Source organism: Amblyomma maculatum, chromosome 5 (assembly GCF_055883805.1).
Source record: "Amblyomma maculatum isolate TAMU_Amacu chromosome 5, ASM5588380v1, whole genome shotgun sequence".
Lineage (NCBI taxonomy): Eukaryota > Metazoa > Arthropoda > Arachnida > Ixodida > Ixodidae > Amblyomma > Amblyomma maculatum.
Genome location: NC_139348.1, coordinates 6398467 through 6415808, shown reverse-complemented (window position 1 = coordinate 6415808; position 17342 = coordinate 6398467). Strand labels below are relative to the sequence as shown.

The window sequence follows — 17342 nt, the reverse complement described above, 5'->3', positions numbered from 1 at the left end:
ACTTCACACTGTATTCTAACCCTAGAATTGTGCAGGATACAGAGGTAATCGGAAAGGTATGAAGCAGTTACCACAGGATGGTAAGGTCTCATATTAGTCTAGATGTGAAGAGGGAATGGAAAAGATTAGCAAGAAAGAAATCCATCAACAAATTAGCGGTGAGGGAGAGGGCAGAAGATTTAAGGATCTTGCTACAGAATAGATATTCAGCTTTAATCGAGGATGATGACCTTAGTGAAACAGCAATAAACAATAATTTCAGAGATGTAGGCGGTAGGATACCAGGAAACTATCTAGGGAGATGAAAGATTTCATTTAGAAACTCCACAGTCTGACAGCTGCTGACCCAACAGAGAGGAGAGAACTAACAGAGATATCAAAGAGATATAGAGATATATATTTCCTTATGTCGGCCGCTTTACGCTTATTGATTAATAAGCGTAAAGCGGCCGACATAAGGAAATATAACATGGGGAAAATCTAGCATGCTCTAAAGAACAGGAGAACAACTTAAAGCGGTGAAGAACAAATTGGGAATAGGCAAAAATCAGATGTATGCGCTAAGGGACAGGGCGGGCAATTATTACAGGAGCCGAAGTAGTCAGGACTATAATGAGATAGGCAGTAGTGAAAAGGAGTCAGTCGTTATGTCAGTGACGATGGATGAGGTTAAGAAAGCAATAGAAACTATGAAAAGGGGGAAAGCAGCTGAGGAGGATCAGATAACTAGAGATTTGCTGAAGGACGGGGGAAGGATATCGTGCTAGAAAAACTGGCCACCCTAATATACGGAATTACTGGAGTCATCGACAGTACAGGAACCATGGAAGAAAGCAAACATTATTCTAATTCATAAGAAAGATTACAAGCCAATCAGCTTACTACCTGTTACGTATAAGGTATTTACTAAGGTAATCGGTAATAAAATTAGGACAATCTTATACCCCTGTCACACGAACAAAATTAATGTCATTCGTATCGAATGACAATAGATGTCATTATTTCCCTGCTACACAAAAAAATTTAATGACATAAGGTTCGAATGACATTCTTCCTCGAATGAGTTTGGGGAACTCATTCGCATTCGATCGCGAACCGAATGTGTACTCTTGACACCAGATACGCAGCAGAAACAAGTAACACAACAACATATTCTGCATACAGTGAAATTTAAAAATTATATTTTTAGAGTTTTGTTTCCAAACTGTTAATGGACCATTTGCGGAAAAGCTCCTGCGCATGCGCGACAAAGGCACAACTAGCATCCTCTGTTTGGTTTTGGTTGGAAAACATGATGTGCCTAGCCGTGCATCTTGCGATGTAGAGCGGTGGATGATTTCAGTTGCTTGTCTTGCTTTCGCAGTGTGTGTGTGCCCGTGGCTCGGGAAAAAAAAAAGGTCGGACACGTGAAAAAAGGCAGTCTGGATATTTCACGACTGGTCTCCGAGCGTGCGTTGTCTGCTAACGAAGTAGTGTGCGGTGTCCTCTCCTCTTTCGCTGCTGCTTTGCGGGGGCGCTTTTCTTCTCCCCCGTTTTGTTTCTTTTTTTTTTTTTTTTGTCGGTGCCATATTCTATTCTTACGAGTTTTGTTTCCTTCTACAGCCGCACCATTTATGGAAAAGGGGCCATCTCTGCCTTGAGACAAGGTAGTGTAGAGCTTGCCTTTGACACGTGAATTGCTGGAGTGAGTTCTATACCAGGAGGAGTGAGTATGGAGTGAGGAACTAGAGACCAAATTGATAACCTTCGCTGGATCATGGAAAAAGCAAGAGAGTTCCAGAAACCCATCTACTTCAGCTTTATTGATTATGCGAAAGCGTTTGACTGCGTAGATCACAGCAGATTGTGGCAAGCTCTCCAAGAGATGGGAATTCCAATTCACCTCATCTGTCTCCTCAGGAACCTGTATGAAGGGCAAGAGGCCACAGTCAGAACTGGGCATTACTGATTGGTTCCCGATTGATAAAGGAGTGAGACAAGGCTGCATACTGTCGCCCTGATTATTTAACTTATATGCTGAGTGCATAATGAGGAAGGCCGATCTGGGCGAGTCTTCAGCTGGAGTGAAGATTGCTGGAAAACGGATCAACAACCTTAGATATGCGGATGACACCACTTTAATGGCAGTAAGTGAAGTGGAACTCAAGAGACTTCTGATGCGCGTACAAGAAGAGAGTGAGAAGATTGGGCTTAAACTGAACATTAAAAAGACAAAGATCATGGCGTCTTGCCCTATCAAGTCCTGGAGCATCAATGAACAAGAAGTGGAAGCTGTGACAGATTTTCTGTTCTTGGGCGCCAAGATTACCTCGGAAGGAGACTGCAGCCATGAAATTAGGAGACGCCTGCTTCTGGGAAAGAGAGCAATGGTTAGCCTTGACCGCCTAGTAGAGAGCAGAGACAGTCTGCCAACCAAGATCCGTATAACCCGTGCTATGGTCTTTCCAGTTGTGATGTATGGATGCGAGAGTTGGACTGTGAAAACGGCTGACCGCCGAAGAATTGACGCATTTGAATTGTGGTACTGGCGAAGACTCTTGAGAGTTCCTTGGACTGCCAGAAGATCAAATCAGTCGATATTGTCAACCATAAACCCTGACTGCTCATTGGAGGGTCAAATTCTAAAGTTAAAGCTCAGTTACTTTGGTCATCTGGTGAGAAGAGAGGAGTCGCTGGAGAAAGATTTGATGTTGGGAAAGGTTGAGGGTCGCCGGAGAAGGGGTAGGCAGCGAACGCGATGGTTAGATGGCATTCTCGAGGCGCTGCAGTGTAGTTATGTGATGTTAGGAAGATAATGAGAGACCGGAAAGCGTGGCGTGACATGGTCCATAGGGTCACGAAGAGTCGGACACGACTGAACGACTGAACTGACTGACTGTTCTATACCCTCACCAAGAACTATCGACTTGCAGAGTACGCCCATGCAAGAAGCATCCTAGTGCCCTCACAGAAACACTCAACAGCAGCCCTGCTACATGCTGAGAGGTTTCGCTGAGCCTTCAATAAGGAGTAAAGAATCGCAGCATTGTTCACTATTGCATGCAGTCTAAAGACAGCCATCTTGGAACATCTTCTATCTAAGCTAAGCATGCGCCATGCAACAGCGACACTTGTACGTATATATAACGAGGACCATGACGACATACAAGGCGCGAAAGATGAAGCCGTTGATGAGGTCAGTTGGGCATATCCGGCCCTTTCCGAAGTAGCTGGATGTTCTTGCTGTATTTGGCGCTTGCTGCCAAATCAACACATATCGGTTATATAAGAATTATTCGGTGGGAAATGAATTTTATATACTTGTATGAACATCCACCGCAAATCCAACAATACAATAGCAAAGTGCGCTATATCTGAACAACAGGAGCATGGCAGAGTGCAGCCTACGCAGGAAGTGGTCCGTCAATAAGCAAAGCTCTCGCGTATGAGCTCGAGCGTGGTTGAGATAATAGACGGTTTTAGTTTCATGTGCGTACAGAGTTACGCACGCAAACATGAGAAGTGTACGTGCGCTGCGCGTATTTCACTAGGACTAGTTTACGTGAAGCAAAATGTATGAACCTTTCATAGAAGCCTCGAAAAACTGTGCATACAGTTATGCCGCGCCATCTAGTACAGATGAACAAAACTAATTTTGTTTAGTCGAGCTGCCTTGAGCCGAGCCACGCTGCGGCCGTAGCCAAGAGTCGGTCGAATTGGAAATTGCTGTTCTCAACGTCGTTGATCTACAGTGAACAATTAGCAGTTCTATCTTTCTCGGCATGCTGTGAGAGCAGTAGATCCGTCCGCTCCCGCACAGTGAGGGCAGTGAAGGCTTTGTTTTTTGCCTCCGACAGGCGCATACTATATGCGTCCACTGCACTGCGTGTCGCACGCAGTCTTCGAATGGATTGCATTCTCTCACGTCGTGAAGCATATCCAACATATCCCTTTTGGATAAGCGAATTCGCTTATCCAAAACACATTTGCTGCTTGCCAAGCACATTTGGCAAGCAGCACCTGCAGATTATGACTAGCAGCTTACCGGTATCGCTCAAGAGGAAAGTATACAACAGTTGCATCTTACCTGTACTCACCTATGGGGCTGAAACGTGGAAGCTAACAAAGAGGGTTCTACTTAAGTTGAGGACAACGCAGAGGACTATGGAAAGAATAATGGTAAGGATAACGTTAAGAGATAGAAAGCGTGCAGAGTGAGTCATGAGTGGAAATAACTCAAGTTACTGACATTCTAGTGGAAATCATGGGCAGGACATGTACTGCGAAGAGAGGATAACCGATGGTCACTTAGGGTAACAAACTGGATTCCAAGGGAAGGAAAGCGTAGCAGGGGGCAGCAGAAAGTAAGGTGGATGGATGAGGTTAAGAAGTTCGCAGGGGTCAAGTGGATGCAGCTCGCACAGGACTGGGTTAATTGGAGGAGTATGGGGAGGCCTTCGCCCAGCAGTGGGTATAGTCAGGCTGATGATGATGTATGTTCAATGCTGTGACTGTCTCCTGTCTCATCTCATCTTATACGCTGCCCTGATAATGAAAAACCTCGAAGGAGTTGCGTGCAGCACACTCTCCTGGCATGTTGGGATCAATCACAGCACAGTATCAAGTGACGCTATAGTAAGATACAACTTGAAAGAAAAACAGCAGTTGCTAATTATGGGCAGAGGTAAGTAGTGCATGTATTACTCTGCTGAACAGTAAACAGAATTATTTTCTTAATATTTGACAATCGGAATTCTTGCACTTTTAATTTGCTCTGACAGTTGGCTTTTTATCTGAGATAACAAGAAAAGCTCTGACAATGGACTATTTTCTGTAGCAAAGGAATTGTCGATTTATAAACAAAACATGAAGAGCGGTGAAGTGAAATCTATTTTTCGCTGAAAGTGACTTTTTTCAAGCTCACCGATTTTTTTGGACTGTTCAATTATTTGGACCATTTCCTGAGTGCGAAAAAATCGGTGGACAACTGTATTACCGGTTGGGAAACTTCCCATAAAGCCCATGTATCAAAAAACAGGTGTCCAAATTCGATGTTTCCAGATTCGTATGTGATTAGGCTCAGTGTAGATCATGCTCTTTTCAAAGCTGCTCCTTACTATTTTTTCCACAGCTAACAAGGTCGATAACATTTGGCAGTAGAAATTGATGCACACTGAGGTAACCAGACATTTTTCGCATTTGTCTTTTGCTACAGCACTACCAACATAAAAAGCTGTTTTAGATCCACCTGTATAAAATGATTGATTGATTGATTTATACGTACGTACGTACGTACGTACATACGTACATACATACATACGTACATACATACATACGTACATACATACATACATACGTACGTACGTACGTACATACATACATACATACATACATACATACATACATACATACATACATACATACATACAGTCATGTCCATTTACAGTCATGTACAGCCATGTACAGTCATGTCCAGCAGTCATGTCCATTTCTACTTGATTTCAATGAGAATAACACCGACTCAAGCTATTTCTCCGACCCTCTCTGAAAGCTATTTATCTCTTTAAAGTTACTCCCACCATTTTGTGTTCCACAGCTCTCCGTGTTGTCCTTAACTTACATAGAACCCTCTTCGTTAGCCTCTACATTTCAGCCTCATAGGTCAGTGCCAATTCCATATACTAATTACAGTGTACTCTCGTTAAACGGAACTTCAAGGGACCGGGAAAATATGTTCCGTTTATCATGAGTTCCGTTTACCGAGAGAATGGGTTCAGCATTGCGCAATCAGCTTCCGCGGTCCCGACACGACAGGCAGGCGCGCAGTTTGTGATTTCCGCGGAAGTGAATCCCGAAATGCAAAATTTCGGTAATAAGGAGAACAGTATACAATGGGCAAGAACTTTACTGCACAAAGTACACAGCGAACATTTTTTTTTTTCTCAGAGTACAGGAATATTAAAAAAAAAAAAAGGGACCGCTTACTCTTCTGCTGGTAGGGTAGTGGGAACTGCGATTTAATTTAATGGCTGCTGAAAAATGATTTTAAGCTGGATTGTTTTAGCTCTCACAGCCGCTTCTTCTGAATAGCATCACCCACGCTGGACAGGCTGCAGAGAAACAGTTCGGAGCCATGTTCTCGCTGGAAGAAGCTCTTGAGCCTTTGGACGGCCGACTCCGCTTGCAGTGGTGTCACCACGGGGGTCAATATCTTCGTTCTCGAGCTCTTCCTCCTCGTTATCAGTTTCATCAGGGGGGGGGGGGGGGGGGGGGGGCAGACATCAGCTAAAATACTCTCCACAGTATTTTGCGGGCATGTTGCCACGTCACTGTCAATTCTGACGTACTCTTCAAATTCCATGCCCATCGCAGCACAATTTTCCACCAGCAGATCTTCCTCGGCTGCATTGCAGACATCATCAGGCCCGTCCTGTGTGCAGGGTTTTTCTGCCATTGAGGCAAACCCAGCGTGCCTGAAGCAGTTGGCAATGGTCGTCGCGCCAACCTGCCACCAAGCGTCATCAAGAATATAAATGGCATGCAGGACATCCACCTTGTAGTCCTTCCCTCGGTCCATACATAACACCATCCTCCGAAGAAGGATTTTGCGGAAGCGCGACTTCAGTGCTTGAATTACACCCTGATCCATAGGCTGTAGTAGTGCTGTGGTGTTCAGTTCAGTTCAGGCGTTCAGTCGTGTCCGACTCTTCGTGACCCTATGGACCATGTCACGCCACGCTTTCCGGTCTCTCACTATCTTCTTAACATCACATAGCTTCATCTGCAATGCCTCGAGAATGCCATCTAACCATCGCGTTCGCTGCCTACCCCTTCTCCGGCGACCCTCAACCTTTCCCAACATCAAATCTTTCTCCAGCGACTCCTCTCTTCTCATCACATGACCAAAGTAGCTGAGCTTTAACTTTAGAACTTGACCCTCCAATGAGCAGTCAGGGTTTATGGTCGACAATATCGACTGATTTGATCTTCTGGCAGTCCAAGGAACTCTTAAGAGTCTTCGCCAGCACCACAATTCAAACGCGTCAATTCTTCGGCGGTCAGCCTTTTTCACAGTCCAACTCTCGCATCCATACATCACAACTGGAAAGACCATAGCACGGGTTATACGGATCTTGGTTGGCAGACTAATGTCTCTGCTCTTTACTAGGCGGTCAAGGCTAACCATTGCTCTCTTTCCCAGAAGCAGGCGTCTCCTAATTTCATGGCTGCAGTCTCCTTCCAAGGTAATCTTGGCGCCCAAGAACAGAAAATCTGTCACAGCTTCCACTTCTTGTCCATTGATGCTCCAGGACTTGATAGGGCAAGACGCCATGATCTTCGTCTTTTTAATGTTCAGTTTAAGCCCAAACTTCTCACTCTCTTCTTGTACGCGCATCAGAAGTCTCTTGAGTTCCACTTCACTTTCTGCCATTAAAGTGGTATCATCCGCATATCTAAGGTTGTTGATACGTTTTCCAGCAATCTTCACTCCAGCTGAGGACCCGTCCAGACCGGCCTTCCTCATGATGCACTCTGCATATAGGTTAAATAGGCAGGGCGACAGTATGCAGCCTTGCCTCACCCCTTTCTCAATCGGAAACCAATCAGTAAGACCATGCCCAGTTCTGACTGTGGCCTCTTGCCCTTCATAAAGGTTCCTGAGGAGACAGATGAGGTGAATTGGAACTCCCATCTCTTGGAGAGCTTGCCACAATCTGCTGTGATCTACGCAGTCAAACGCTTTCGCATAATCAATAAAGCAGAAGTAAATGGGTTTCTGGAACTCTCTTGCTTTTTCCATGATCCAGCGAAGGTTGGCAATTTGGTCTCTAGTTCCTCTGCCCTTGCGAAACCCAGCTTGCACGTCCGGAAGCTCCCGATCCACATACTGCTGCAGCCTACCTTGCAGGATTTTTAACATCACCTTGCTAGCATGCGAAATAAGCGCGATCGTGCGGTAGTTGGAACAATCTTTGGCACTGCCTTTCTTTGGAATGGGGATGTAAACTGACCTCCTCCAATCCTGTGGCCACTGCAGGGTTGTCCAAATCTTTTGACACAATGTATGCAGTGTGTTAACAGCGTCGTGGTTGAGGTTTTGAAGCAACTCAGCTGGAATACCATCAATTCCGCTAGCTTTGTTCTTAGCAAGGCTGGCTAAGGCCCATTCAACTTCACTCTTCAGGATGCCCGGCTCGAGATCAGTAATCACAACCGTCCTATGTTGGGTTTGCACATCCGGGTCCTTCTTGTACAGTTCTTCTGTGTATTCCTGCCACCTCTTCTTTATCTCTGAGGCTTCAGTGAGGTCCTTGCCTCGTTTGTCCTTTATCACGCCCAGTTTAGCACAGAAGCTTCCTTTGATATCTTTGATTGTCTTATACAGAGCTCTTGTGTTCCTTAACCCTTTCACTGTCACGAACGTACCGGTACGTATTCGCGTTTCCTCCCCGCAGTGTCAATAACGTACCCGTACGTATTCTATCTTGCGTTCAAATCTTCGCGCCTCACCGTAAAGCTGCCGCTCTTGGACTTGCTCCGCCATCTGTTGAATCTTTCTACAAGCTGATATGCTCGCTCCGCGCCGATAAGACACATATATGGAAGAGTATGGTGCAACCGCGCCCGCCCGTTCTTTGCTCGTGGGAGGGGGCGTGGTCGCTCCGTGACACTACTCTCTCGAGCGAGCGATCCTTCGGCGCGCGCGTGCGTTTATGGGTTCAAAGTTTGTTCTGCCATCTGCGGCAGGTTTGGAGGTTTTTATTTTTATTCTTTGTCGCGCTTCCGCTACGGCGTGGCAAGTTCAGGGTCGCACGTGGTTGCCTCTCTCCGACTGACATATGACTCGATTGCTGCATTCGCTCTCTCCACGCGCCCTCGCTTGAGGACAGCTTGCCGTTAGCAGCAGCAGCACACGAGTGTTTTAGCCCCTTTCCATCTTTTTCTCTTTCGACTTCACTACGCGTCGTTTCTCTCCCTTGTGCTGGCCACTGAATGTGCGCCCTCCGCGCGCGCTTACTTTCGGATGGCGGACCGCGCGGGACCTTCGACGGCTGACTGGAGCGATGGCTCTTCGGGTTCTGATTACCAGCCAAGCTCGGATTCGGACTCAGGATCCACCACACTCTGAAGAAGTATTGAGCGTGTTTTTTTTTTTATTTTATCATATATCATTTATAGTCAGACTGATGATGATGATGTTTATTTAAACACCTGCAGAACACTGAAATGTGCAAATTGCATTGACTAATTTATTTGTATACCCACCATGATGCAAAATAAATCTTTATGCTCGTTCCCTGATATGCTCGTTCTCTGAAACCAAGCCGACACTGGGGGTGCGTCCCAGTCAGAAACAGCCGACAGTGAAAGGGTTAATTGGCTGTTGTCCTCAACTGCTTGACACTGTATGTTCAGGAAGGCATTCTTATCTCTCCTTGCTATTTTCTAAAAATCCGCGTTGAGAACCTTGTATCTTTCTCTTTCCCCCATACCTTTTGCCATCCTCCTTTCCTCAGCTATTTGCAAAGCCTCTTCAGATAGCCAGTTTGCTTTTTTGCATTTCTTTTGCTTTGGAACTACCTTAGTAGCAACTTCTTGTATTATATCACGAACATCAGTCTACATCTCTTCGGGCTCTTTGTCTTCTAGATCTAACTCTTGAAATCGATTCCTCACTTCCACAGCATATTCTAATGGAATCTGATCCAGATCATACCTGAAAGGCCTTCTAGTTTTCTGCGTTTTCCTCAATCGAAGCTTAATTTTGGCAACAAGAAGCTGATGATCGGTGCCACAATCGGCCCCAGGCCTTGTTTTTACTGCTTGTATAGCGCTTCTCCATCTCTGCCGGCAAAGAATATAATCGATCTGATTCCTGTACAGACCGTCCGGCGAAATCCATGTGTACAGGCGCCTCTTGTGCTGTTGAAAATGAGTATTCGCTATGGTCAGGTTGTTTTCTTGACAGAACTCTACTAGCCTCTGCCCAGCTTCATTTGGCTCACCAAGACCGAACTTGCCTGTAATTCCGGATATTTCTTCACTCCCGACCTTAGCATTCCAGTCTCCTATGAGAAAAACGACGTCTGATGATGGGGTGCGGTCTAAAAGGCATTGTAGGTCCGCATAAAATCTCTCAACGTCAGCTTCTTCAGCAGCAGTGGTCGGTGCATAGACTTGGATAACTGTTATGTTGAAAGGGTGACCTTGGATCCGAAGTGAAATCATTCGGTCGTTTTTGGGGTTGTACCCTAGCACTGCTTTGCCCATTCTTCTGTTTACTATGAGAGCGACCCCATTCCTTCTCTTGGATTCGTGCCCACAATAAAAGACATAATGGTCGCTGGAGTTAAATTCTCCCATTCCGGTCCACTTGAGCTCGCTGATACCCAAGATATCAATGTTCAATCTGTCCATTTCTCGCTTGACGATATCCAGTTTACCTTGCGTCATAGATCTTACATTCCATGTTGCTATGTGATATATCTCCTTGCAACATCGGACTTTCCGGTCGCTTCCCGACACATCCACAACTGAGCGTCCTTTTGGCTTTAGCCCAGCTGCTTCATTCGTCCTGGAGCTACTAGGAATCGCCCTTTGTTCATCCCCAGTGGCTGCCAGGAATTCCAATGTGATGGACTTCAGCCCCGGCACAGTGCCATGTCCTGGGCAATTGCCCACAAGGAATAAAACTTTCCTTTTCTCTCGCGAGAAGCGTGCGTCCTCGCGACAAATCCATTCTCTAAAGATGACCTGCGTCATCCACGCCTTACCGTTGGCCTGGTAGAAAACTGGCAAGGTGGCGACATTTTTGAAGCAGCAAGGAAGCTTGGATTTTCCGATTACTAGCGGCTTCAGTTTGTCGCTTCCAGTCATGTTCGCACCGATGAGGACGGTCATTACTCAGCTTCCCGCCGGTGCACTTCTCTCCTTTGAATGAGAGGAATTTTGAAGGCAGTAGCTTGAAAAATAATGTCGTTTCATCCACGTTGTAGACGTTTTCAGGGTCGTACTCCTTTAGAATTTCGGGCAGCCATCTTGCTTTCCACTCTCCGCATGCCGTCGTATCGGCAGCGGCAGCTTCCCCTGAAATGGCACGGAACACTACACCATTCCGGTCTTTAAACCTAGTCAACCCGTCGCTGCATGAAAAGTCCTCAATGCCGAGCTGGAGAGCGAATTCTCCTTTAGCACGAATAAGCGGTCCGCTGATAGGAATGTTTTCACTGTGGGCCCATCGCAGCCAAAGCACGAGGCACTTCTCCAGATCCTCTAGGTCAGCTGCTCGTAGTCTTTTTCGCTGGGGACCAAAGCGTGAAGTTTTGAATGCCGCAGCTTGTCCTTGTCTTGGAGGATTCTCGTCAGGCTGCTCTTCGGGACGCCGTACTTCGTCGCAAGCGCCGTTTTAGTAAAGCGACCACTCTCGAAGTCATTGATGATATCCATCTTCTTTTCCAGTGCAAGTGCATTGTGCTGTCGTTTCTGCGTAGCCATCGGATCCTGACTTCGCAACGAAATGTCGCTACGACATTGAACAAAGGTCTGAGGCCTAGGCCTAACTGAATACGGAACAGCACACACACCGCGACAACAAGCAGCGACGCGGCACATTGTCAGTGCTGCCAACCTCAAAAGCCACCTCTCCCTCAAAATGTAACTGAAAATTCCCTAGATTTCCCTAGATACGGTTAAAAATGTTCTGGCGTGGAAAAAAAGATGCGTAGTTGAATCGCAAGCTCTGTTATTTCCCAGAGACCCTTTTGCCACACGTTGTAGCCTGTCACAGCGAAGAATCATTTCAAGATTAAAGTTTTTGTTCCAACTTCTTCACGGCCACTTCAAAATAACCAATTCACAATACTTACACCCGCCTTTCAAACACTCGTCTAGAACTAACCATAGTAAAGCACTTCGTCAACCAGTCAGCCGTGTAAATATCCACAAGTACTCCCTGTTTCCAGATGCTACATCATATTGGAATAAATTACCTGAAGATGCGGTGAAGTGTACGTCCGTGGAAATGTTTCTTAATTATATCGAAAAAATTGACTTTTCTGTTTAATTCTCTCCTACACTTTCTTTGTGTGTGGATCAGAGAACATCTCTGTATTTTTTTTGTTTTTACTCTGTTTGAGCACAGTGATGCATTGTAAACACTCCTGCATGGGCCCGAAAAGGGCCTGCAGTATGTTCAAATAAATAAATAAATAAACTTTGGAAGCTGTAAATTTGAAACGATTCATTTTTCAAGAGATCTCTTTATTGTACACTGGGTATACAAGTGATGGGCACCAAATAATAATTGAATATTGCAACAAAACACTACATACAAACAGAAAGGAGAGCTTTTAAAGGATGATACAAGATAAGGCGTAGACTGTGTCTTTACCTAATTATTTAAAAAATACATTTACTGGGGCGCTCAGACAACTGTGTGAGAGAAGGACATGGTTTGGTTGAAAAAAATGCTCATAGTGAAAGGCTGAAGCAGTTATTGGCGTGGCCTAGGAGCATTAAAAAAGCCGCGTGATAAATTCATGAAACTATTATACGCAAGAAAGAGAAATAAATGCGCAATTAAAAGCCCAAAGTGCTCGTTGATAACTCTTTCTACATTGGTGCGTATGCATGCTATCGTGGACAGTGACCCGTTTGGCAAATATAGGCCACAACACAGGTTAAGTAAAGGTTATGCAATAATCAACTGCGTCCACGAGCACGCCGCTTTCCCTCTGTAGGGCATGCTAATTCGCACCAGATAATACAGGGGCATTATATAAATGAGTTCCCCCCTCTTTTTTTTTTTTCACGTGTTGAGGAAAAACTACGAATGCAAGGAATCGTAGTCTGCTGTCTTTTAGGAGGCGAATACGGACATGACTGCTCGTAGGAACCGGGTCACCTGGACCGGCGAGGCGACAGCGATCCGATGTTTGTATCGCTTTGCTTCGTAGAGCCTGTTTGGGGACGTTAAAGGCATTGTACCTGGCGAGTGAAACCGCGTGCTATAGCAGACTGCAACGCACCAATTTATGTGTGACTACTGTGACCAAAGAATGCCGCGAATACAAAGAACGGAGGAGGAATGCGACCCACGCGCGAGCTTTGCAGCCATGTATGAATGCAGCGTCTGTGCGGGGCGGCTGGGCCGGGCGCGCGTATCCAAGCAAAGCCACCTATCCAGGACGGTCTGCCCTTTCCGCCGATGAGGGGTGCGTGCATCGCGGCCCGAGTAAGGCTTCTCTATTTTTAAATTTTTTTAGTAGAGACAGCGCCCTGCCAGTAAACTTGCCAGCAGGGAAGAGAGCCTGACATGGCTCGCGTACTGGCCGTAGTGACGCCAATACATCGCATCAAGCGTGGTGAAGAACCGGTGAGCAACGACCCCTGCTGCACAACGAGAAGTAAAAATGACCCATCGAGAAAACGAAATTTCCCTAGATTATATCAAAAATCCCTTTTCACCTAAACAATGTTTAATTTCTCTAGATCTAGGGGAAAATCCCTAGGGTTGGCAGTGCTGCGCACTGTGCGAGAAAACGCGAAACTGCCGAAACCGCCAGGAGGTCGGGGAGGTTGAGGGGGACAGTGATGCACACCGCGATGGCGCTGCATTTGCCCAACTAGTTTTGGTTTCGAGTTTGCTTTCGGTTCCGTTTATGCGATGGTCGAAAAACTTGAGTTCCGATTAACGAGATTTTTTTTACATTGCGTTGATAGAATACCAACCAACTCTGATGAGTTTGTTCTGTTTAAGCGTCTGTTCTGTTTAAAAGATTTCCGTTTATCGAGAGTCTACTGTACCGGGTAGAGCTGTCATACTGCTGGACAATGCAGGAAACTCAATAATTCGGCCTTTTGTACTCACCTATGGGGCTGAAACGTGGAGGCTAATCAAGAGAGTTCTACTTAAGTTGAGGACAACCCAGAGGGCTATGGAACAAAAAATGGTAGGTGTAACATTAAGAGACAGGAAGCGTGCAGAGTGGGACAGAGAAATAACTCAAGTTACTGACATTCTAGTGGAAATTAAGAAGAAGAAATGGGCATGGGCAGGACATGTAGTGCGACGAGAGGATAACCACTGGTCGCTTAGGGTAACAAACTGGATTCCAAGAAGGGGAAAGCGTAGCAGGGGGCGGCAGAAAGTTAGGTGGGTGGATGAGGTTAAGAAGTTCGCAGGGGTCAAGTGGATGCAGCTAGTGCAGAACCGGGTTAAGTGGAGAAATATGGGAGAGGCCTTCGTCCTGCAGTGGGTATAGTCAGGCTGATGATGATGATAATAAATTCGGCCTTTCAGGGCCCATTAAAAAATATCTAAATTAACCGAAAGTTCAAATTAATCAATGGGTTGAAAAAACTAGGAAACCGTTTGCATCACAGTAGCTGTATCTTTTGAACACGATGACTGTCAGCATTTGATTGTTTACGGAGTAGCAGGTAAGAGCCACATATTATTCCAGTTTTACAAAGTGATTTGCTCTTCGCACATCCCCTTGACAAGCCCTGCACTCAACTGCCGTGCCCAAAGATGCGCGATCGAATCCCGGCAGCCATTTTCCGATGGAGGCGAAAAACAAGGAGGCCATGTGCTGTACGATGCCAGTGCCCGCTAAAGAACTCCAGGTGGTCAAAATTTGCGGAGCCCTCCACTACACAGTTTCTCTCAGCCGGAGTCACAGTGGGACGTTAAAGTGCTTAAGTCCTAAACCTAAATCATCTTCACTAAAAGGCCCCATCATATTTCAAGGCTGCTCCACTGCACTGTGCTGAATTCGAAAATTGTCGTGGTATTCCGTATTTTCTGAAGATCAGATATCCCGATTACAGTTTTTCGAATATGAAACCCCTAGGCAGTACCTGTCCGGATGTCGATGCGGGCCCAGTTCCTGAAGGCCCCGGGATTAGAGATGAAAACCTGAATGACTGCGACAGAAGTTACCAAGAAGCGTTGGTAAGATTGGTGGCTAAATAGTAGGGCAGGGATGCTAGAGCAGAATTTAAAATGCTATTTTAAAATATAGCGAATATGACACTAAAGTCTTAAAGTGTTGTTTGAAGAAATCTAAAAAGAATGGATGAGCACAATGGTGACTGTCACCCCCCCAACCCCCGATTCAAAGGGGATGCTGTTAACTTCCATCCATCCATCCAAATCGAGAAGTGCATATAAAGCAAGGCACTTTTGAGCTTCCGAAGTGGTATGACCAAAGAGCCCTGATTGCCACCATCATTTTGTTTCCATACATTGCATGAAATATGTGGATGTGACACAACGTCATGCAAAATGTAATTCTAAATCTTACAGACATTCTTTCAAGAATTGGTATGTAAACAGCATCTACATAATATAGCTCCTGAATATTGGGCAATGTGACAACCGGCACCTGAGATCTTTGCAATGACCAACTCTCGAGACACATGCAACAGAGGCTTCCCACTCAGTGCATAGCGGCTGCTAGCAAAGCAGAGCTACAGCAAAGCTGCGCGGAGCTATTTTCACACACGATGCAACTGGTAGAATATACAGTAGCCGGCACCATTCAGCGTGCGTGCACACTGGCGGCCGTGCCCTCCGTATCGGATCATGCGCGCATAGGTGGCACACGGACACAGATAACAGATCACGTTATGCTCTTAAGACTATCACTCCTTATTATTGACACATCAACAAAACACCGACGGCAGCAAAGTTTGCGATCTGTAAAGCTGGCTTTTCAGACAAAAGTGACAGATTTTTCGGACTGTTGGATTACTCGGACCATTTCCAGGGTCCCGCCGAGTCCAAAAAACGGTCGGCAACTGTATGAACAATAGGAAACTTGTGGACTGGGGAGAATACTGACCCTTTCCTCCTCCCTCGGTGGCCAGGCGGTTGGAATCGGAAAGTCCGGGAATGCAACCAGGAGGTCGGGACTCTCGCCGTGGAGGGCTGTCCTGTTGCTCCTTGGGCACACTCTGCTGGATCATCAGCTCCTGCTTGAGATCTGCAGAGAGGAGGAACTAGAAGAGCCACCCAGCACATCCTCTCCTGGTCCCAAGCACAACAAATAAGGGCTTCAGTGCGCTACAGCAACACAGGATTTCTTCATAAACAGTCGAACCGGGATAGTTCGAATTTTGGTTATATCAAATGCACAAAATATCCCCTTAAAAATCCCATGCAAAGTATAGGAAAACTGCGTCAGAACTCCAGTTTCACCGGTCATTCGATATATCGCACTCTGCACCACGCACTGGGAGGTGCACCTTCCCCAAAGACTATTCCATCATCCTCGGCCATTTGCCGTGTGACATAAAGAAAGGTGTCAGGCAAGGAGACACAATCTCCCCAGTACAATTCACAGCTTGCTTAGAGGAAGTATTCAGAGACTTGGAATGGGAGCAGTTAGGGATAAGGGTAGATGGAGAATACCTCAGTAATCTGCGATTTGCTGATGACATTGCCTTGCTAAGCAACTCGGGGGATGAACTGCAAATAACGATTGGTGACCTAGACAGGAAAAGTAGAAAAGTAGGCTTGAAAATCAATATGCAGAAGACTAAGGTAATGTTCAACAGCCTCGGGAAGGAACAGCAGTTTACATTAGGTAGCGAAGCACTGGAAGTAGTAGGCGAATATGTCTACTTAGGACAGATAGTAACCGCAGATCCGGACCATGAAAAGGAAATAACAAGAAGAATAAGATTGGGATGGAGCGTACTTGGCAAGCACTCACAGATTATGACTAGCAGCAATATTTGTATTCATTCGTTGCACTGAATCAATAAATTCTGATTCTGAAATTCTGACTCTGAAGCTTAGCGGTATCACTCAAGAAGAAAGTATACAGAAGCTGCATCTTACCTGTACTTACCTATGGGGCTGAAACGTGGAGGCTAACCAAGAGAGTTCTACTTAATTTGAGGACAACCCAGAGGGCTATGGAACGAAAAATGGTAGGGGTAACATTAAGAGACAGAAAGCGTGCAGAGTTTGTCAGAGAAATAACTCAGGTTACCGACATTCTAGTGGAAATTAAGAAGAGGAAATGGGCATGGGCAGGAGATGTAGTGCGAAGAGAGGATAACCGATGGTCACTTAGGGTAACAAACTGGATTCCAAGGGAAGGAAAGCGTAGCAGGGGGTGGCAGAAAGTTAGGTGGGCGGATGAGGTTAAGAAGTTCGCAGGGCTCAAGTGGATGCAGCTAGCACAGAACCGGGTTAAGTGGAGAAATATGGGAGAGGCCTTCGCCCTGCAGTGGGTATAGTCAGGCTGATGATGATGATGATGATTTTTAAGCCACGCGCAGAAAAAGGAGAGAGAACAGTTCATCTATGGCTGGTCTAGAGCAGCACTGCACCCTTTTCCCTGCTAAAT

At 45.9% G+C, this 17342-nt stretch overlaps 1 protein-coding gene across 3 annotated transcripts in view; it reads right to left on the bottom strand.

Annotated features, from left to right (window-relative positions):
- LOC146187701 (nuclear distribution protein nudE-like 1) overlaps nucleotides 1–17342 on the bottom strand; it is a 189713-nt gene that overhangs the window by 48530 nt on the left and 123841 nt on the right. For all 3 annotated transcript variants that reach the window (XM_084603497.1, XM_084603499.1, XM_084603498.1), the window contains exon 6: nucleotides 15828–15968. In XM_084603497.1, the coding sequence (XP_084459623.1) occupies nucleotides 15828–15968 (141 nt within the window). The remainder of the gene's footprint in view (nucleotides 1–15827; nucleotides 15969–17342) is intronic.